Source organism: Lytechinus variegatus, chromosome 2 (assembly GCF_018143015.1).
Source record: "Lytechinus variegatus isolate NC3 chromosome 2, Lvar_3.0, whole genome shotgun sequence".
NCBI lineage: Eukaryota > Metazoa > Echinodermata > Echinoidea > Temnopleuroida > Toxopneustidae > Lytechinus > Lytechinus variegatus.
In genome coordinates, this window is record NC_054741.1 from 12,082,044 (window position 1) to 12,106,716 (window position 24,673).

Consider the following 24,673-nt stretch of genomic DNA (forward strand, 5'->3'; position numbering starts at 1 on the left):
TGTTAAGTATTTGACATGTCATAGTCAAGTATTACTGAACATCCTGCCTGAGTTTCAGGTCACATGACCAAGGTCATTTAGGGTCAATGAACTTAGACCATGTTGGGGGAATCGATATTGAATTCGTAACCAAGGTTAAGTTCTTGAAATGTCATAACTTGAAAGGATATGGACCTAGTTCATGAAACTTGGACGTAAGAGCAATTAAGTATCCCTGAACATCCTGTGTGAGTTTCAGGTCACATGACCAAGGTCAAAGGTCATTTAGGGTCAACAAACTTGTATAATCATGGGGTATTGGTTTAATTGTCATAACTTTAATAGATCTACACATGTAGTTCATAAACTGGTAATCAAGATTTTATGATTTTTTTTTGCACCTGTTTGTCTTAGGTTACATGATCATGGTCAAAGGTCATGTTGAGCCAATGGACACAGTATTTTATTATCATATGAGTGTTTGCTTCCAGGAATAATTATTTGATAACTGTTTTTAAAGTCAGTGCTGCTGCTTTCTTGAGACTGCCAGAGGCATTCCACTTTATCATTATTGATGATAACTACTAGAGCATTGTTTTATTTAATTGGTTGATTAGCAATGTTACCATTGATTGATTTGCAGATTTATACAAATAGTAACTTTTATGCAACCTGATTTTAGATTCAGCTTGATGCTGTCAATTTGATTTGTATGAAAATTTATATGTGGGATATTATTAGGACATTGCTTTACAGTTTCATGATTTTGGAAATGTGCAAATTTGAATTTAGATATGGTATATTTCAGTCAATGGGATTACAAAACCCAAGGAAACAGATTTCAAATTAAGCATTTCTCATTTTACTTTGTCAAATTTCACTTAATGATTATTCGGTGTACCATATACATGTACTTCGCATAACCTTAAACCATAAATTTACCAAAGCTTATGATGATTGTTAGGTATATGATTGATTGCATAAATAGCCTCTTGTAAAAAACAAGTAACTGATTTCCTTATTCAGCACTCTTAGAATCGGTTTCTTTTGGTGTGTTGAGAATCTAAGCAAAGTAAAAATAAACTATATATCCTGGTTGTGGATGAGTAGATAATTCAAAGGGGAAAACATTACCAACAAAATTTTGAGTAGTTAATGTGTGTGCCAATGTCTATACCAAAGAACGTTTGTATGAATAAAGTTCCTTGTTAAATATCTTGATGAAAAGTAATGCACCAGTGATGGAAGTTTTGAGGAAATACGCAAACTTCCTTTATAATGAAATTCAATGAGGCTAAAGAATTTGTGTTTTTTTTGTCTTATTTCTGGATATTATTGAGTGTATAAATAGGTTTTTTCGGAAATGTTCCCTTTTAAAAAATCTATGAGTCACTCATGATAATGTCAAAATCAATAAGAATTTAAAAGAAAAAATATAATTCTAATAAAATTCATTGTTTTTGTACTTATGTACATTTATGTGTGAGTCTATAGATCTTAATTTTTTTCTTTCTTTTTTGTGGCTTTTTTTGTTTTCTAGCCCACTCAACCAGAAACTTTGCCAGCCATGAAGGTAAGAATTTACAATACAAGGATATCACATGTTGCTCATAATTTAATATGCCAAGTTAAAGGACAAGTCTACCCCAACAAAAAATTGATTTGAATATTAGGAGAAAAATCCAACAAGCATAACACTTAAAATTTCATCAAATTGGATGTAAAATAAGAAACTTTAAAGATTAGACACCAGTATGGCTTTCATAAGAAATATAATGCGAAAGTAATAAATTTGATTAGCTTATTATTGAAGGCAATTGATAAAGGTGAAATAACCATCTAGGTTTATTTATAGATTTCAAAAAGGCGTTTGATACAATCAATTATGTCATACTCTGAAAAATTAAAGCATTATGGAACATGTAGTGCAATGGTTCCAGAATTAATTAATGGACAGATCACAGGTTTTATGTTACAAAGATGAAATGTCCAGTAGAAGAAGGATAACATGTGATGTTCCACAAGGATCAGTCCTGAGGCCCACACTTTTTTTATTATATATTAATGACTTGCCAAGATCAACTGATTTTTGTCCAGTTTAGACTTTTTGCAGATGATTCAAATATTTTTCATACTTTCCCCAAATGTCAAACAGATATTGATATGAACTATGCAAGTAAGAAATTAGAAGAGGTGTATAGTTGATCTATACTTAATGAATTAACCATAAATTTGAAGAAAACAAATCATATGATACTATAAGGACCAAGACGATAGAAATTGAAGGTGTATTAACTGTATGTGAAACAGGTATAGAAAAAGTACATGTGGCATCTTTTGTAGGAATTAAAATCGAATCTTTGTCGTGAAAAGAAACAGATCCAATATATTGATAAATGCATTAGGCGGAAAATTAGTGTGCTTTTTAAATTACGCTTCTATATACCATGGCATGTTCTAATGGTTTTGTATAAATGTTTTATACAACCACACATATCTTATGGAATTGAAGTTTGGGGAAGTAGCTACAGGAGCCACCTAAATTGTTTATATTTGGCGCAAAAAATGGCTATGAGAGCAATTACATTTTCTCAACTTAGAACAAGCTCTAGGCCACTATTTGTCAGTCTGGGGGTATTACATGTAGATGTTTATGACTTGCATAAACTTGCAGTATCAACAATTGTTTATTATTTACACAAGGAACATTTACCACATTCTTTAAAGCAATACATTGAGTTGTTAAATCGTAGTTACTGTACAAAACCAGAGGCAAAAAAAATTCCATGCTAAGACTCACCAAATATAACACTCCACATGGCACTTTTTCTATATCTTTTATTGGAGCAAAGTTTTGGAATAGCTTGCCCCAGAGTATTCGAGAGAAAAGAACACGGTTTTCATTTCGTAAAAATCTGAAAAATCATTTGATTAATGAAGTTTGATGATTGATATGAGTTTGGAAAAAAATAAAAGAAAGTCTTTTTAGTAGAGTAGATACATTGCACTTTGATCCTTTCGGGGAAACCATTCTTGACTAGCACTTGTGTTAACTATTGGTTCTCCCTTTAACAGCATTTCATTTGGTACAAATCACCCATGCCATTTATAATTTATGTTCATGCATACAATCAATTTTTATGGTGATTTGCTTCTTGTCAGATGAAACTGCATCAAGACAAGCCACATGATTTTACTCTTTTGTATTATATACTGATATCACATACGGTATCATATTGTGTTTTTATATAGATTATGCTTATGTTATAATATGAACTGCATTTACAGTATAGGTCTATAGGATTCATGTTATACAAACACATTCTTGTAAATATATATTATACATGTATTCATTCATGTAAATAAGTTAATGTTGGTAATAAACTCAGTTCAACTCAACTCAATTCTTTTACAGTTATATGCACATCCTGGTCGGTATGCAAAGGAGGGGATTGATGACGTCACCCACTCACTATTTTGAATTTCACTTTTCATCATTGTTATGTGGAAAAAGATTAATTCCTACCTTAACATGTGGATTACCATTGTTCTAACATTATGTGGTTCAGTCATGTTGCTCATTATTGTCAAATGTGTAATAATTGAAATATTGTATGATTAAAACAAAAAACTAAAAAAAAACAAGTGAGGGATATCATCAACTCATTCATTTGCATTTCACTGAGTTTTGCATATAACTGTTTTATGAAAAATAAGCGAAAGTTTAAAATGCCATTACTTTTTTAGTTTACATTTAATTTCGATGACATTTTACTTCATTATGCAAGTTTCATTTTTCTCTATTTATTCATATAAAAGAATTTCTGGAGTGGACTTGATCTTTTGTTATGCTTTTGTGATGCTTGGTAGATTAGATATGAATTTTAGGTGGATGTAAGGGCTATTTTATTTGCATTTTTTTCATTTGCATGCTTGTGTGTGGGGGGAGGGATGCAGGCCATACATGTAGATATATATATATATATATATATATATATATATATATATATATATATATATATATATTCATCCACATTTTTTAAAGGGGTACTCAAGGCTGAAAATAATGATTTGAGCAGATAAAGACAAATCAGATGAACAAAAAATATTGTTATTATGGTATTCTAAAGATTTGTATTAATTTGGTCAAACTGTTCAAGGCCTGTCTTCATGAATATTCAGTGAGTAAACTTATGATGTCATATTCCCACTTGTTCTTTTTTGTTATATGAAACTATGTTTATTCATTTTTTTCCTTCAAGAATCCCCAACATTGGAATGACAACTGATCTAGTGCATTACATATTCATTGCTGCAACTTATTTCATTACAAGGAAGACATCATTCAAACGTATGAAAAAATGAAACAGTTATTATTTCATGTAATAACATAAGAAAATGGAAAGTGGGGATGTTTAAGCATCAGCCCAACTAATGAATGTTCATGACGTGCATATAACTGTTTTCACAATATATTGCAAACTTTAAAATTCAATAAATATGCTATTTGTTATCAGATTTTAATTTTTAGCCCTGAGTACCCCTTTAATCAGCATCACTGTCAAAATTTGTTGATGCTCTTGAGCTAATTTTGAACTGGAAAATCGTCTATGAATTTTGAGCAATATTAGAAATTGGACTTTGTGCGTCTAGATATTGGCAATGTCACATGCGTAGACTTGTTGCACACTTGATGCATGTATTGCACAATAAGGTTTAAGGTTCAATTGAAATTTCATCACTCAAAGGACATATTGCATCTGTCAGGCAGATCACAAATATGGACAATAGTCTCATACTTTTTAAGGTAACTCGACAATTGTATTCAGCAATCTTTGTTCTTTGTGAAGCATTCAGTTGAATCAATTCAATTCTCAAAGAAAATATTTGACTCCTTAATAACAACTTTTATGTTGTGAAAAAAAAAATCACGCTTAAACACCCAAATGCACATGTTATTTAATCTCTTTGTGACTACACAGAAATGCTATTGCTCATCCAATGAATATGATCTGCCCAGTGCATCAGACTTATATCTTTCAGAAGCATCCCAAGATGACAAAAGATTACAAGCTTTGAACTGAACAATATACCCAAATATGTCAAGTTCATGACTAAATATTGTGGGGAGGAATGACTTTTGTCATGGGTGTATGTACATGAATCAACATGAATTGGTTTCATTATGCTACAGATACCAATGAAGTAAAAAGTTGAATTCATCCCAATGATTTCCGTCCTGATACCTCAGTCAAGTTTGATCTATGAGGGGTGTACGGCAAGTGGAAAACAGCTTTATTCACCTTTTTTGTACCAGCTACAAATCAGTGGTTTGAATAAAAATCATTAGAATGGCTGTTTTCGACTTCACTTTATTTTTACGCCAAACAATTCACTTCCTGTTTCTTACACTGTATGTTTTGCGTCAACTATGCATCATGCTCTGAGCGTGGACCTATAATAGATCCATGCTCAGATAAACACATACAAAGCAAAGTTGTGGTGTGACTATTTCATGATATTGTCAAATTTTGTAACTAGAAGATTCGAAGGAAATATACTAGAGCTACAGATTGTTAGTCTCAGCTGTTGAACAGAATAATGTAGGGGTGACCGGGGTTAGTTGGAACATGGGGTAAGTTGAAACATTGTAATTTTCTTTAACGCCTGTAAAATAAATTTAGGCAATACTGCCCTCAATTTATTGCAATAATAATTCAAGAGTGTTATATTATTAATAGCAATAAATTGAGGGCAGTATTGCATAAATTTATTTTACAGACTCTAAAGAAAATTACAATGTTTCAACTTACCCCATGTTCCAACTAACCCCGGTCTCCCCTATTGAAGCTTGATCTTACCACTACATGTAACAAGATTTAATCTAATGCGTTTTCCCATATGGAACTTAATTATCTACTACACACAGAACGATTTTCAATTTAATATATTAGGTTCAAAGTACAATGTCTCCTGGCCTGGAGTTTTACCTTGTGACTTTATAATATTGCTGATTGAGCTTGATATATAAGAGATATCAAATTCAGGTCATGGAAAAACATGCAGTATCTGAATTAAAATCTGCATTCTCTTTCTATTGTAATATCCCTTGGGAATTATGCATGTAATATGGTAATGCATAGATATTTGCTCCAACAGTAGGCTTTAATACAAGTTCCAGATCAAAAGGCAACTTAATTGTCAGAAGAAATGTGTGGCAAATGAAGGGGTTTTCCTGTATATATCAATAGAACTGAAATTCTATTTACAAATACAACACGAATACACTATGGGCAAACACTGGTATGGGAGATTTCAGGAATAAAAATGAGTTACACAAGCATGACTCAATTACATGAAAAATAATTTCATACATTTTGCAGATGGGTTTGACTCTTTAACCACTATTGTTGAATTGGCAAAAGATCAGAGCTTTGACTAGTGTGAATAACCATGAAAAAAACAGTGTCATATGACTATGACAATTGCGTGGGTTGGAGAAATTAGATTAGAAGTTGAAAATACTACCTACATGTACATGTACTTCAAGATATGTGAGACTTTGAGAAAGAAAAGTGATATTAATATGAAAAAGGAAAGTGTAACTAAATGTTGCAAGCATTCTGTCCATACATAATTGCTTACAGGATGCTTTATTGTAAGAAGAAAATATTTGATTTGATCTATTAAACCATGTTACTCTTAAATAGTTTGGGCAGTGTTTGGTAATGAACTGAATCAAATGTCTCCTACTTTGAGTCAAATCTGGAAGTGCAAATATCAATCTCTTCACTATTTTATTTTATTATATTAGGGTTGGGTTTTATTCTAATGAACAGTTTAATTTATATTTCAAAAGCCATGAATAGTTAAGTATCAATTAAAGTCATTATTCTTCTTTAACTTTGTCCACTGTATTTGCATTATAAATGAACATACAAAGTATTGAATAAAAGAATGATAATGACTTGATAAAAAGTTGTAAATGATAGAATATGATTCTATTTATTGATTTTGAATAATTTTTAGACATTCTTTTCATAGGCATGATATAATGATTAATTTTTATGCATTTTTGAATACATTATTGGTTACTTCACCTGAAGTATTTATTTAGGTATGTAGAACTGAAAATACCAGTTTACAGCTTATTGAAAATGAAACTATTTTAACTTCTTGGAAGTTGGTATCATATAAAAAGGTGGTACATTATAGGCGGTTTCAAACCGCCTCGATCACAAGAATCCCCGTTAAATTACGAGAACTTTTTTAGGCTGAAAAATACCCGTTAATTATTCCTGCATTCACACCGCCCTGAAACATACCCTTCGGGATAAGTTCCTGAAGTTACGAGCATGCGCAGTATGGTCTGATAAGCAGGCAAGGCGCGAGATTCAAAATCACTAGCCCAGCAGCCACCCACAGCTCCCGCGCCCAACGACGACCAACGACACGCTGGGCTAAAAGTTCCCGTAATTTGCTTTCACATCGCCAAAATACCTGCGACCTTGGAAAAATCCCCGCGAAAGTTCTCGTAATTTCGCCAAGTACCTACTATTTAGCGGGTATTTTCTTTCGGGGAGATTACGCGTAGTTTGCTTTCACATTACCAAAATACCTGGTATTTTCTGATCGGGGTAAATTTCCCGATCAGAGAATACCTGGAACTGGCGAACTTCGAGGCGGTCTGAAACCACCTAATGAGAAAAGAAACTGTTAGGCTTCAATGATCATTGTAATCTTTTATTGGAGTGGCTAGATTAGTCTGAACTGAAATATGTCTGCCCACGTGAAAATGATTTTAGCATAGTGTAGACACTAGCTAGAAATATCAATTCAATTACTTGAATGTACTTTGACCTCTCTTTTTCCAGCTATATGTATTTAGTATTTGTTTTGTTCAGAATGAGAAAGAAATGCAAGGAGACTGAAAACTCTTATTAAGGCACAAGTCTATGTCACCTTTTATCACAAATTCATTGGGAAATGAGGCAAATGAGCAATTTGGAGACATAACAATTTTTTAGAGAATGAAGAATAGATGATTGATAGTAATTTAGGAAATGGCAGATGCAATTAATATCTCAGTGAGGTTTTTTATATTGTTTTTCCAAAAAGATATTACAGTGAATATTCTGCATGTGTAACAGTGTTACACTGTACTTTGTTTTTTTGATAAACAAAGTACTTATTTACTTTCATGCTTCAATTGTATGATATTGAAATTGAGTATTAAGTCAATATTGACTTTGAACAGCAGTTTACTATGTCAGATTTTCCCCTGATGTGAAATCATCATGTGATCATACAACATTTTGCAATATCATGCTGATATGCATAATATCCCCTAGAGCCTGTCTAAAGATTTTGATAAAATATTGATTGAATTTTAGTGTCAACTAAAAATCATTTTTTTCTAAAGTTTAGTGACCATTAATTGGTTTTTCATCTGTTGGTTCTTTGCAAAAACTGTGATATTGCATAAATTGAATTTTAACAATATTTAATGAAAATTGGCCCCTTACCTTTTTTTAAATTTTCATTTGGGTTATAAAATACTTTTCAGCTATGGAATGAGACATCCCGAAATCTTAGATCAAGCTCAAAAGCATTATTTGTTGTTCCCTCTGTCTTTACAAAGTCATATGGTGAGCGTGCTTTTACTTATGCCTCTGCTGTCCTCTGGAATGCTTTACCGAATTCAATGAGATATCAAAGTGATTTATGTACATTCAGGAGATCCCTCAAAACATATCTTTTCAATGCATAAAAAACTAACTTTGAACTAATGGTCCAATCTAAATATCTCGATTACTTTATTCTTATATACCTTTCACTATTTCTTCTTTAAGCGCATAGGGACATGCTATGCTATGTGTGATGCGCTATACAAGAATTGAGCATTATTATTATTATTATTATTATGAAATTGAGAATATAACCTGTGTCTATACAAATTTTCTTGCACGCAGTAACAAAATCTATACAATACTGTAAGTGTTTAATCATTTACTGAAAAAAAGTGAGAATTAAAAGACTAAAGCTCCTAATTTGATTTAATGGTCAAATGTTCATTTCTACAAAGAATCAATGAAAAATGATTAACATTCATGAAAGTTTGTGACTGGTAGAATTTTTAAAATTTCAAATTCAATCTTATCAAATTTTGGGACAGATTTTTTTTCTAGGTATTGTATGCAAAATGGTATAAAGTAGTAGATCCCATTCTATCATATTATCCCATCTCATGAGCATAACAAGATCTTCACAATATCCATGATACTTTTAAGGCAGTTCGATATTGAAAATATTGATAACATTTGCATTTATTGTTTGTTTTTTTGCAACACTTGTAGGCTACTATATTCAATTCCAAATTTTTCTTGCATAAAGTGGGTGTATTCTATTCAAGATGTCAATAACTTCTAATAAATCAGTTTTAATTATATCTTCAAGGACCTTCATTCAATGGTATCAAGCTACTATTCAGCCCCTGGGGTAGTTTGTGAAGATGCCTCTTTCATCGGCAGTGAGGAAGATCTGGATCTCAGAGCACCTCCTCGTGACAGGTATCTTCAGCCAGTGGGAAAGGCCACTGTGGATTCGGGTGTCCATACTGAGCTAGGACACAATACACCCCAAACTAAGGAATCACCCGGTGAATTCATACCTCGTTTACAAGGTGGAGGAATGGCACCACAGGGTTCATCTGGAGCTGTTCAAGAAGCCAGGTTCCAAGAAGAACTTGGCAAGATTACTGCTGAAGACATTACTACCATGGAGAAATTATTCAGTGTGCGAGGTCTCAGAGAAAGTGAAATGGATCCGGGTAAGAAAGCAGCATTGTTGCGAGAAGAGCAAGAACTCACAAAGAAGCATGAAGAGTTAGAGAGGAAGTTGAATGCACTTCAAGGTCAGTCATCAGTCACTCCTGGCACAAGTCCGCAAGGTGTTCAAAGTGGTGCTGCAGTTGCTGTAGGATCAGCAGGGGCTGCAAATACATTGGTACCTCAAGGTAAGGTTGTTTCCTCTGTGATTTCAGAAGGCAACACGACTACATCGGTCAATTCTGTAGAGATCAGACAAAAGTTTCCAGATGCTGCTGAACCACAGGCGCAGAACTCCAGAGACATTGACCAGGGTGATCAAGAAGAAGGATGGACCTGTCAACACTGCACTTTCCTCAACACTAACATGGAATCAAACATCTGTGAAATGTGTGACAAAACATCCTTCCCAAATGCTAAGCTCCAGCAAAAGCAGAAACCAAAGGAAACAAAATCTGAACACTCAAATCCTGAAGTGAAGGTCCAACCTCTTACTAAAGCAGAAACTAGGCTAAAGAATGCCGAGTATTTTCAGCAGCTAGAGGCTGAGGTAAGATTAGATTAATTTTAGGGTGTGATACCTTGTATTTACTTCAGTGTGATTTTATATCTGGTTACAATTGTTGATTTTAAATTGTGCTTCCCTTTGTGATGGTAGGTTTCAGAATAGGATCGAGGCTCAAAGAAAGTTTTGTGCCCCATATCAAGCATATGCCTGCCAATGAGTTGAAATGTTGAAATGAAATGACATAAAAATTATAAGTCGCAACAGCTATGAAACCACTGACAAACCTTATATTGAAAAAGTTTTTTATGTTTCACTCTGAATAAAATTTACGATTCGGCCAGTTGGCTACATGAGACAAGGTGTTTTTTTTTCACTATAATTTTCTGTTCATAAAACCATTTTATATAAATAGATGAATAAAAAAAATATGTAAATAACATTCAGCCTTTCAGTACATAAGGCATAAATCCCTACTAGGAGGCTACAAATTCAGACACTCTCATTCCTGTTTGATGGCATATTAGACTTCTGTAATATAAAAACTTAGTTTATAACCTGAAATTTCATTATTTATCTCAATACACTTGTTTCCTGTAAACAAAAAAAAGATGTTGGCTGAGAAACGGCAGGCCAAACAAGAATTCCACAGCAAACCTGAAAGCTCCCAAACCGAGTTGGCCATTCAGGAACCAAAGAAAACAGTTGCAAAGTCCAAGCCACTCTCAGATACCGACCTCCTGGAGATCGCCCAGGCAATCCCGACCAGTTACTTCACCAAGCTTGGAATTGAACTGGGGTTTTCTCACGACGAATTGAGCAGACTTCAAGTGAAGGATCCAAGGGGCATTATTGGGGGAGCCACCTTTGAAATGCTGAAGATGTGGACAGGTGATGTGAGGGGTCAGGAGCAAAGACCAAAGCTGAAGCAGGTCTTGTTGAATGCAGGACTACGCACCTATGTTAAGTTCCTCGACGAAAACAGATTTATTCAAGGTAAGATCTAACATTTTCAAGAGAAATGAACAGCGGGATGATGGTTTCTTTATTTTACTATTTGATTAAACATGTTATGTAGGTTGTTGTGGTTGCATTAAAAATGATTTTAAATCCAATCCTTAAAACTTAATTAGAAAAAAAAACAGAAGTAAAGCATGAATGGGCAATTGCACTTGAAATCCTTGAAGGGGATTAAAACTCCCTCAGGTTCATCCTCCTTTGTAACTTTGAAAGTGTCGTCAGTTCTTGCTTTCTCCCACCAAGTAATCAATGTGTAAACTTGAAGAAATCATGTCACTGTGTGTACGCATGGTGCCACTATCCATTTGTATTCTCCCGAAATCTCTAACATCACTTTTCATCTCATATGCAGATGAACCCTTGGTATCTTCTCCCAGACCAAAGACCATGGGTGACATGTCAATTCGACCAAGCAGAATGTCCGCGCCCAGTGGAATGTCTTCTGATGCAGTCTCTGATAAAGAACTCATGCAGCTAGCAAGGATGATTCCAGTCTCAAAGACACACGAGCTTGGGTTCAATCTTGGGTTCTCATATCAGAAAGTACGATCCCTCATGCAGTATAACAGGATGGATTCATATCATGCCGTATGTAATATGCTGCAGGATTGGAAAATGCGGACCTCAGGTCTGCGCCGAGAGTTGAACAGTGCCCTGATTGATTCTGAATTAGGTGGTCTGACCTTATCTGAGCCTGTTCCAACACCAAATGGTAAAGTTTGTTTCCAAGAACCATTTCTAGATAACCCTTACAATGATCATATTATTTAGATTGTTATGGACCCATATCTTTGTCAATAGCTGTCAGGTTTGACTTCTAGACCATAAGATGTGTATTCAGTATGCATAGCTAAAATTGAAATGAATGAAGATTAATTGCCTTTTTTTAAGACACACATCACTGAAGATAACTTAATAAAAGTCTTAACCATGTGATTGCTTGGATTTCCTCAATGTTTTTCCAATACTAATCCTCAAATTTCTCTATAAACAGTGCAATAGGGGATTGGGAAAGCCTTAGTTTACATCCCTTGTGGTAATATCATGGGTGTGACTTTTGTTACCATTCACTGTATTGTTTTTGCAGATGTAACCAAGCAACGTAGAGGCATCACAGACATGGAGTTGCAGGAGTTGGCTGACTCTTTGAATGCTTCCAATATCAGGAAGCTTGGGATGTATCTAGGGTTTGGTATGGCAGCTATATCTCGCTACCAGCAGCAAGCGGCCATGGGGTCTCCCAGGGAAGGAACGGTCAAGATGCTCCAGGACTGGATAGAACAAGAACCTGAGATTGACCACAGGGAGTGTCTCGCCAACGTTTTAGACCAAATCGATTGTATGCGCCTTGGAGAGAAGATTAGGACATATTCAGGTGTGTTACCTCATGTGTGCATCAATCTTAAAACCTATCTTTAGTTAAGTAAGCCCCCCCCTCCACAAAGTACATGTTGCTATTCCAATTCATTTCTAGATGATGCATCTGCCTCTGCCGGCTATGGTGATCTATATTTAGAGCATAAAAGGAATTTAGATGGTGGTATTATAAAAATGTATTACTATTTATGTATTGGTTTGTAATTTGTTCAAGTTCCTGACATTAGTCTATCAGAATTAGAGTTTCATACCGGTAAGACACTATCGGAATAGGGAAGGAAAGATTTCTGACCTGACCCGTCGTATACATGTACCCGATGCTTAATAAACATGTAGTAGTGCCTGTAAGCCTGAGTGTGATCATCAAAATGTGTTTTTATAGAGGGAAAATAAGTGGACCAACAAATTGATTCTTATCTTACAGAATATACTCACCATTTTGACACCTTTGAAGAGAGCCTACAGCAGCAGTTGTCGCATGCCACTAGTTTTGGCGATCTGTCTCATGTAAAGGATGAGGTCAAGATGAAATATGAAGAGAAGCGCACAGCGTCGTTAAAACTCATTGCTGAGCTGAGGGTAGGTATTGTTTCCAAGCTTAAACCCTATGGATTGATGTGATGCAGAAAATGTCTTCTTTTGCAACTTGCGGTTTTGTTCTATTGAATATGTTTACAGTGTAGCGTGTTGGGGGGGGGGTCAAATGAGATGTCATTGTACTTGGTACATAGAGAGAATTATTGTGCAATTTTGCATGCTTCCTTGATTTATCAAAGTCTTACGACTTTGTTGGTGGATGTAGCTTTGGTCTTATTTCACATGCAGAATCTCAGTTTTGCCATCCTGGGTCCTGTAACAAAAAGGTTAGCCTTTGATCGTATGCTTGATTTTCATGATTGAACGTAAATTATGATCAATGAAATCAATCGTAAACCTTGTGCAATGATTGCTAACCTTTGTGTTACAAACCCCTGATCTGTTCTTGATACTTCCATGAATCATGCATGAAAGTGAGCTTATCTTGACTGAATATTGCTCTTGGAGGAGGGATATGGTATATGGGAGAATAGGTGTTGGTTGTTTGGTAAGGGCTATAAAATATACTTCGATGTGTAAATTGGAATGGATGCAAGGATGGTACTTTTCTGTGTCCTGGTACGTCTTCACATGTACACGTTTTGAGATACAATGTACATGTAGTCAGTGTCGTAAAATGTGTTATCTACGGCAAAAGCACCAAAATGTCTGAAAAACAAAATAATATGTCGTTTATACAACTAAAAGAAGCTTGCACATAAATATTGTTGCTGAGCTGGTATGTGCTTTAGATTGCTATAGCAAAATATGTGCCACACAAATGAATAATCCCAAAGAACATAGATCCATGTGCAGCCTTCTTCTAATGTGCAGGAAGGGGAAGGGAAGTGAGGCAGGTGGGGGTAGGGTGAAGCTAGATTTTATATCTCATATTCTAACTTGCAAAGACTATTTATTGATTGTAATATCATGTGTTCCATATACACAACATTATTCTTATTTTAGAATGAAGTGGCATGCATCTTTTTGAAGCAACTTACCCTTTATAATACTGGCTGGCATCTTTAATGATTATTTTCATAAATAACTGTCCCTCATTTCATGATTCCATTATTTCAAATCTAGATTTCCTCATAATCTTTTGTGTACTGTGTAGATATATCAATTTCTACTATTCTAGCTCTGTTTTGACTTTCAATTCAAATATTTATTAAATTTTCTACATTTCACTTCAATATTTCTTTGGTGAAAATCAGAGAACAAAAGTTTTTGATACTTATTCCTTTATGTGCATTTTATGAAACTTGGCAAAAAGCTCGAAAACTATTAATGAAATTTTTCAGAATTGTCTGATGTAATTCGTACCATTCTATTGATTGCTGTTCATTTGAATATATTTGGAGTGAAAAAGCCTAGAATGTTTTATTTTGTGATATTTGTATTTTCTGTGCCCTTTTACTCTTAATATTCTTTAATTTTTGTTTGTAATTTGCACCCTTCCCATTTATAGGGGTGCAATGTCCATATGTCAGGTAGGAGTATATTTCATAAGTGCAAGTATATATCCAGAAGCAAACATAATTGTGTGAATCTGCATTGCTTATTGAGAGTTTCTCTCCAGTGATTATTTTTAAATTTATGTTGACTTTTGATTTATAATTTTTGTTCTCATCTGTAACTGTCATCTCTTCTTATACATATTTCTGTCCCAAAACATTTCTTTATCAAGCATCTCTTTCTAATCCACCCATTTGGTCTGTTTTCTTGTTACTCTATTATCATATCTTTCTATTAACAAAATAATTATCCTTCTGAACTCCTATAGCAGATCTGCCAACCAGTACGTTTTTGGCATATTTAGTACTTTTTTTCTTTAAAAAAATATATATATTTTTTTTACAAAATCGTAAGTTATTGAGAAAATCATCTCTATAAATGTCTCTATTTCATACAACTTACACAAATATGGTTATTAGATCAATGTAATTTTAGGTAACCTTTTTTTTAATCATGTTGTTAAAACCAGGGTGAGATATACACATGTTTCAATGTTTTATTTTCATCTGCAAGAGCAGTGCGCATTTTAGCTTGCATGCTGCTTGAGTGAAATACACATTTTTGGGGGAAAATACATTTTTTTTAACACAGAATACAGTATTTCATTCCCAGAGGTTGGCAGGTCTGCTATAGGTGTCTTCCTTGTCCATCATCTTGCCATCTTTCTTTACATAAATTGTCAATTCTTTCATCAACTTTTGAGTACCACTAAAGTGAGACTTTAAAGTCATGCTAATTCTCACATGGTATTAGACTCATATTCTCATTGATGTCTTCATGTCCTCTCGGGCCTGTCGCAATTAAGTTGCAATCAAACGCAACTCTAGAAAATCAAACGCAACTTGACTTTCAACAAATCAGAAGCGAAAATTTGGATTTGTGCTTGATTCTTTTGAGTCGCGTCGTACCGGACCCCACACCAGTGAGATGATTGGGATATACCTCATGCTACTACTAGCAATTTAAGAGCAACTTTAAGTTGGACTTCAAAATTTGTGAAACTGAAATACCATTCCTAGTTTTCATCATTCGGTTCTCATATTTCATTCCTGTTCTTCTTTGTTCATCCTTTTTTATCTCTATTTTCTCGCTATTATCATCTATCTCTACTTTGCGACCAGTTCCTTCTGTTAGTAAAAGATCATGTACAGTCAACCTTTCCAAATGCTATGATTGCCTTTCTGTACAGAAAATTCCTCATTTTGTCCAATGTCCAGTTGATCTATAAAGACCGGCCATTTTGTCTAATGAGATAGCCAAATAGGGTGCTTGAAGAGACTTGCATTCAATCCCGAGTCAACTTAGGGACCTAACATGAATCACAAGTATCAGAATTGACATTTTGATTGATGGTCTGACTCCCCTACCTCTAATATTGATCAATTACAATTGAAATTTGTAATCCTTCACCTTGCAACATGTTTAGACCAAAGTAGGTATGGTCCATCTGACAAATCACTAAATTTTTAGTTGGATGGGTTGTCCAGGGGCCAGTCTTACAAAGAGTTACGATTGATACAATCAACCTCAACTATATGGAAAACTATCATTGTCATTAATTTTTCTTTAGGAACTTTCCACAATGTCCTTTGAAAACAAAGAGAAGCACACTGAAGTGTCAAGAATACAGTGAATGTAATAATATACATCATATCTTGAAGAAACAAGTAATTTAGATGTTGATGCTGGCTTTCCATAGTTGTGATTGATTGGATCAATCGTAACTCCTTTGTAAGATGGGGCCCTGATGTAAGATTGGACCACTTAGAATGGGTTATAACACCATTTAGGACTAGAGAATTATATCAAGTGGCAATTGCATGTCAAAGGTAAGTCCAAGAAAGTACTTCCGATTATGAAAGGTTGACTGTATATTATTGCTATAGAGCACATTCCTGTGGGTAAATGGGTCACAGCACTTAGCATAGTACTGCACCTGTAGTTTACATTATGGACTTTAAATTGTGCTTTTAATTTGATGGCCATAAAACATGTGATTCATATCGTAAGATAACAAAAGAGGAATGAGATCTTCATTAGCTGCACGATATCACTATTTAGGGATTCATTTATCCCAGAAATAGAAAATACATTAGTAAGTTGAAACATTGTGTCCCCATCAATAAATGATCAATTAAATCAACATTCCTTGTTTGCTACTTTTTTTTGGGGGGGGAGTATTAAGTGTCAAAACTTGTAAGACCCTTTCCTATGGGCTCTGGTGTGTTGGGGATATGTGGGTACATAGCCTGCTGTAACTGAATTCACTATGAGCTAGTTTATATAAGTGTGGCTATAAGGTAATGTCTTTTCAATTCAAAGTCTTCAATAATTCAATATTACAATCGTATCGTGCAGCCCCAAGATATCCTCTACTGTTACTCAATTGAAACAACATCTATCAAAATTATAGAATTACAGAATGATTATATACAGTGTAATTATATTGTCTGTATAAAGGTTAATTCAGAGCCTTTATGAATTTCTACAAGGAAATTGCACTTCTCTTTTTCATTGGTTTGCAGTGATTACTAACAACTTAACATGATTATTATGATTACTCCTTCTTTCTCTTTCTCTATCTATCTCTGCTTTAATTGAAATGGAGAACGAAAGTGAAGTTATTTGTCTCGAGAAGTCTTTAAAGACGTCCTTATCAATGAACAAAATTTAAAGCTTCTCTCCCACACATGATCGATTTTCATTTTTTTATGTTTTTGCTTCTTTAACAACATGGCGATGCAAGGTTTGAATGCTTTAGTTTCATTCATTGCATGTTGCAAGTTACATTACTGCATTCATTATCCCATCAGAACTCTACACATTCTCTGATATTAATAGGTTTGCCTGTGAAGTTCAAATGGGATGAAATGTAAGAGATAGCAATTATCAGTTTTAATGTTAATGAGCATTGTGGTAAGTTATGCTCATGTAATATTAACTAACAGAACGGACATGACTTTCCATGCCAGCGAAACATTTCATGAAACAAAATGTCAGTGATTTTCACTGACATCTGTTATAAGCTACTGATATCCTTGCATCTGATTGGCCCAGAACAAATTAGTCAGTGAAAATCACTTTTTGCATCATGAAGCATTGCCTGAATCCCTTCACAACTGGCCTGAGGCTGATGAGATCTAGGACTTAACACCAGAATGACCAACAGAGCAAACACCAGATGTAGAACTGTTAAGAGCTGAATGATTCATATAGAATTGTCAGCTGCATCAGCTGTGTTCAACTGTGTTCGGTTTAGTGCTTATTTTTCCAATCTTAATTAGTAGGATGATTCAGATGAAGTATATTTCTTCTACTTATGTCCAGGATTATAGGGGACTAAGCACTACACCCAGAACTACACTTGTAGAATGGCTATTCATGAAGACTGTATGCATCTTTCTTTCTCTCTCACATGCACAGGAGGCTGAATCTCAAGGAATACTTCCTGGACGCATCAAGTGCGCCCTCTACATGATGGAGGAACAAGGCGATGACCTTGCTGACCCGATAGCCTGGATTGATGCAAACTGGACAAATGTTGTCAATGATCTTGCACAAAAGGCTACCCAGGAACTCAAGGAAAATCTTGAAGTGGATGTCGACAAAAGGTATGTATAACACTCTGCAAAAGGCAAGTGAAATAATTTTTTGTTTTCAATATATAATTGATATTAATGTTTTTTCGCTATAAACTAACACAGATAATGATAATATCATTATCTGTGTTGGTTTACAATTTACATAGGCATACTACCAAACTAATCTCATAATTCTGTTTTTTTGTCTCGTACACCAGAGGTTAAGGCGAGACTTAGTATTGTCCGTCCGTCACAAACCTTATGACACATAACTCTGCAACTGTAAGTCACTTTTAAACCAAACTTGGATGGTAGATGGACTTGGGGGACCTGCATGTTATGCTGCCATTGAAGGTCACATGGTAAGGTCAAAGGTCATTTTTAGGTCAACGTTAAAGTTTCTTTGCAAGACCCTCTTATGACACATAACTCTGCAACCGTAAATCACTTTTCAACCAAACTTGGATGGTAGATGTACTTAGGAGACCTGCATGCTATTGTGTTGGGAGGTCACATGGTATAGTCAAAGTTCATTTTGAGGTCAACATTAAAGTTTACATGCAAGACTCTCTTATGACACCTAACTCCGCAACCGTAGGTCGCTTTTCAACCAAACTTGGATGGTAGATGGACTTTGGGGACCTGCATGATATGCTGCAGTCGGAGGTCACACTATGACAAGTGCTATTTCATTCCAGTCATTTCACAATGAAGTTTTGATACAATTCTGTTGCGTGCCCTCACAAATCACGATATTTCTGGTTATTTTCATAAGTGGGCAAGACACAAAATCACTTTTGCCTTGTTTTAAATAAAATTCTTAAGATTCAGCAGCTGTTATAACTGCATAGGAAGTATCTTGGTAGTCTAGTTTAACAATTTACAAAATCGCACTTCCAGAAAATGTACTCTAAACACTCTCTAATTATGAAAAAAAAAAATTCAGATTTTATAATTCCATAGCATTTCTTAAAGGTATGGGGTTACTCTGAAATGATATTTGAAAACAGTTCTAATCAAAGAAGTCTCTTTAATGTTACTAAATCTTTGCTGAATATGACCAAGCTTCATCCAGTGATACCTCCTCATATTGATAAGAGAACATTTGTTAATGATTTAGGGAATTTCTTCTGCGATAAGATCGTAAGAATTCATTCTCAAATAGAGTTAACTGTAAATAATGGAACTTTTACTTCTGATGACATATCTTTGGATAGTACAAATTTTGAGATTTCACACTCTCAGTCTCAAATCTTCTCTCATTTTGAAATATTATCTGAAAGGGATGTGGAGAAACTGGTCACAAATCTTAGCAAGAAATCATGTTCTTTGGATCCAATCCCAACTAATCTTCTATTGCATTGTAATGAATCGCTACTCCCAGTCTTTACGAAAATTATTAACTTGTCACTCTTAAATGGCCTTTTCCCTTCCGAATGGAAGGTTGCATTGGTGAAGCCACTTCTTAAGAAGCATGGTATGGAGCCTAGTTTTGATAATCTTAGACCAGTTAGTAATTTACAGTATATATCAAAACTTGTTGAAGGAGCTGCTACTCAGCAAATTCTAAAACATATTTCTCATAATGCATTGTTTCCATGTATGCAGTCAGCATACAGACAGTTTCATAGTACCGAAACAGCCTTAGTCAAAATAAAAAATGATCTTCTATTGGCAATGGACAATCAAAAGGTAACACTTTTGGTATTGTTGGATCTGAGTGCCGCTTTCGACACTATTGATCATAGCATATTGTTGAACATACTACATACATCTTTTGGTTTGAGCGACTGTGTCCTCACATGGATTGAATCTTACCTTTCTAACAGACAACAAAAAATAATAGTAGATGATGTTATATCTCAGAATTTTGATGTTCCATACGGAGTGCCTCAAGGGTCACGCCTCGGCCCCCTTCTTTTTACTCTTTATACAAGTAACTTGATTACTATCATTCAAAGGCGCTTCCCTAATGTCTCTTGTCATTGCTATGCTGACGATACACAGTTATACGTTTCTTTCAGCCCTGATAAGGAAAACCATAATGACAATATTTCAAACTTGGAATCATGTATAAGTTATATTCGTTTTTGGATGTCCCAACATAAGCTAATGCTTAATGATGGAAAAACAGAGTTTCTCATAGTCGGGACAGGCAGGCAAGTAGCAAAACTGAGTGTTAGCAACATAACAGTTGGAGACTCAGAAGTTAAACCATCAAACGTAGTGAAAAATCTGGGTGTATGGCTTGATTCTCGCTTAAACATGGAGAAACACATATCCAACATTAGTAGATCATCTTTTTATATGTTATACAACTTACGCCATATTCGTAGATACTTGGACCAGAAAAGCGCAGAAACCCTTATCCATGCATTTATTAGCAGTAGGCTTGATTATTGTAATGGATTATTGTTTGGTTTACCAGACTCGCAAATCAACAAGCTGCAGCATGTTCAGAATGCATGTGCAAGACTTGTATCCGGTTCCTCAAAGTTTTCCCATATTACACCTGTTCTGATTCAATTACATTGGTTGCCAATAAGGCAGAGAATTGCATTTAAGATACTTTTGCTTGTTTACAAAGCACTGAATGGTCAAGCTCCGAATTACTTGTCTGAATTAATATCATTTAGGTCACATTCATATGCACATAACTTACGAAGTACACAGGATAAGCTGCTTCTAAAGCTACCTCACTTGAGAACAAAAGTAACTCTTGGGGATCGTGCTTTCAGTTGTGCTGCGCCAAAGCTTTGGAACAAATTACCCCTGGAAATACGAAAAGCACCAACTGTTACCATCTTCAAACATTTATTGAAGACCCATCTTTTTTCAGAAGTTTTTGGTTAATTGTATTATATGCATAATTGTTTAATTTGTTTGAGCAGTAGCATTGTTGGGAGCTCTGTCACACTACAGCGCAGTAGAGTATATTTATATAGTGACTGCGCTATATAAATGGTCTAATTATTATTATTATTGTTACACCGTAGAAGTATGGGGCACATATCATGCATTAGCTTATAAGCAAAAGCCGCTTGTTGCTGATGTCAGTATGACCTCAAATTCTCTATATTGGTGTTTGAATCATTTTACTCCTATCTTTATCCGTTCTATCAAAATCATATTTCGTATCCTGTGCTCTTAATGGTAATTTTAACACATGTGTGTGTACATCATGTGAAAAACATTGAATCATATGCATCTTTTGGAGTAAAAACATGAAATCATATGACACTTATGAAGTAAAGAAATTGAATCAGATGCTACTTTGAAGTAAAAAAAGAAGAATAATATGCAGCTTTTGAAGTAAATGTAGAAACATAGAATTATACTATTGCTTTAGAAGTAAAAATGTGGAATTATGTTTGAAATAATGAAATATAATCACTTTAACCCCTATTTGAGTAATTTGTGTCTGAAAATTGATATTCCCTGTAAACTTTTTCCAATCATAGGATAATTGATCTTGTCCAGTTGAGTGTGGAGTCAGCAGAGAAGTGCCTTGAGGATTGCTCCGGAAACATACAGGAAGCTGTCAAAGACTGCACTCAGACGATACAGGAAAGGGTAAGTCTTAACATTGATGATTCAAGGATACCATTAGTTTCATCACAGCATTATATTGACACAAAGACAATGGCCAATATAAAAGACTTTGTAGAGTTAGCTTTCATGGGGATTTGGACACCTGAGGAGCTTTTCATAAAACAAATGGTCAGTGATTTTCACTGATTATATGTTATAAGCTACTGAAATCCTTGCATCTGATTGGCTCATAGGAAATGTTTGAATTAAAATCTCTGTCAAGTGTTTCACAAAACTCTCCCCTGGTGACAGATGTGTACGTCATCCATAGCTGAATCTCTATATATGACAATTGATGTTTTATGCTATATTCCTCCCCATCTCTGATATCACTATCACTCGGCGAGTAATGCCTGATGCAGTCAAAGGAATGTGTGTGATTTGATTTGATGTGATAATTCAGTGAATGGTTGGCTGAGCCCCAAAGATACAACTTTTAAAGAGAGGGTTTTTTTTTCATCTTTACTCCAAATGAAAGCTCAAGACTGATTGACTATAAAGTGTAATACGTTCAATTTCTAACTTTTAAAGCCATTCTGTATTAATTGTCAGTGTTTTTTTTTTAATACATAACTGTAGAGGAATAATACCGGTACTGCAACTTTAAACAATGAAAAATTGATCATATCTGGGTCCTGTTTTATGAAGACTCATTATAAAAGCAAATGCCCAAATTTTCTAACAAATTTAATATTAGCCAATCAGATTGAAGGATTTCAGTAGCTTTTAATTTTCAATTCAAAATTGTAACAAAGTTTATGAAACAGGCTTCTGAATGAGGTATGGTTCTGTTGTAGCTTCACTCTACTTTACGATTGTGCAAACTATTAATTCAGGAAGTTGGTATCAAATCCAGGAAATTGAGTCAAGTTTAGATAGAAAGATGTATTTGTTATCTCTAGATTGAAAATCTTCCTGTATAGCTCCAAATTGAGCACAGTTGGAGCATTTCCTCGATGGTTTGTGTGATGTTGCAATATTCCCCACCAAAGTTTGGCCAGATGACAGGAAGTGTATGATATGACTATACCCACTGATAAACTATAAAGTTTGAGACCGATGTTTTCGTGCTAAATATGTGAATTATACAGTGTATGATAAACACTTTAAATTGATAATACCTGCATATTTACTGTTACTACTGTACTTTCATTATCTATTTACGGTCAATTTGCAGGAATTGATCATTAAAATTATTTCAATAATGACACATGGCTCATGTGACATGTCGTGTTAATGCTAAGTTACATATTTACGATCGAACAAACAATGAAGAGTAGATAAGAGGACAACAGATGTGAACTTTAGTACTAAATCAAGAGGTTGATGACTTGTGATATATTGAAAGCTTGAGTTCTAGTATATCCCCTTGTTACTGTATTATCCTCACATAGTGCCTTAAGGATTTGTAACTAGGATAGGAATAGGATTTTCTTTGCATGTACTATGTTTCAGAGTTGCTAATTTTCCGGATTTTTCCGGAATTCCGGATTTTTTCCTTTGCTGAAAAATATTCCGGGAAAAAAAAATCGATTGTCAAAGTGAAATCCGTAAAAATTTCCCCTCCAAATCTTGTCACGGAGTTCGCTACGGAGAGCGCAATTTCAATTTTGGATGGCCAATTTGCGCAGACGGAAAATTATTAGCGTTGTGCGCAGCATGAAGTTTAGCTGATACTGTACTTGCACGGTACGCGCGAGCAATACATTGTAGCAGTTGCAAACGCCGCCCTATACCCTGCAGGGATACGGGTGTCAGCGCTATCCCAGTCGGGCGATCGCCCGGTAGAACCGCTCGAAGCATAGCACGGCCCGGTGTACGGCTGCAATTGCCTGCTGCTGCGTGAGTGATTGGTTGTCTGCCGCGGGATTTCAGCTGAAAACCTATTTGCTACCATGAAATATGTGTTCTCTGGTGCGTATTCATCAATTCATATGTGTGAACTATCCATCATTTTGATAGAAATTGTGATTTATGGATTTTCAATAGTATAGGATTGTCTTGTTGATGAGTACAGTGAGTGAAAAAGGGCACCCCAGCTGCTACATACACCCGTCCCGAGTCGCACCCATTGGCCGCAGCATATTAACCCGCAGCAGGTTAACCCGTACCGTAATGAGTACGGGTTACATGATTTTTTTTTTTGAGCACCTTTCTTGCCTATGATATGAAGTTTATTATGTCATTAATTATTTGTTATGTTCTACTGTAGATTAATGATTTCAGCCCTCTAAAGAATAAGAAAACGTTCCAGCTTCAGGGGCTTCGCCCTTGACCCCGCCAGGGGCCCTGGGCGGGCCCCTGGACCCCCGGCCTGGGTTTTCAGGATTTTTTTGAGCTATCAGTTAGCATCTCTGATGTTTACATGTGGTTGGTAAATAAGTTTGTTCAGGATGTGGCTTATACCGAATCCTGAATTATTGATCTTTGATTGCCACAGTGAAGCATGTATCCTCGTACCCTTGCCATGACCACCTTATATCATGAACTTTCATGTTGCGTAATACTTGCCATGCCACATAATGGAACTGACGAATTCGAAAATTGCATGGAATGTTATGGGCGGTTCCACGGTTACGAATCGCTATCATAATTTTGATTTATTGATTGGATTCTATGTTGTTCTAGCTGTAAAATGCTGCATTACATTAAAAAATTGGTGTATTATTTCATTAATTACAATGTAAAACGTAAACCTA

At 35.0% G+C, this 24,673-nt stretch overlaps 1 protein-coding gene across 1 annotated transcript in view; it reads left to right on the forward strand.

Annotated features, from left to right (window-relative positions):
* The window catches only part of LOC121407338, a 54,472-nt gene that overhangs the window by 18,045 nt on the left and 11,754 nt on the right, over window positions 1-24,673 (forward strand). Inside the window, 8 exon segments of the mRNA XM_041598375.1 lie at window positions 1,520-1,552; window positions 9,436-10,356; window positions 10,923-11,307; window positions 11,684-12,043; window positions 12,419-12,706; window positions 13,133-13,287; window positions 18,226-18,413; window positions 21,845-21,956. Of these exon segments, the coding sequence (XP_041454309.1) occupies window positions 1,520-1,552; window positions 9,436-10,356; window positions 10,923-11,307; window positions 11,684-12,043; window positions 12,419-12,706; window positions 13,133-13,287; window positions 18,226-18,413; window positions 21,845-21,956 (2,442 nt within the window).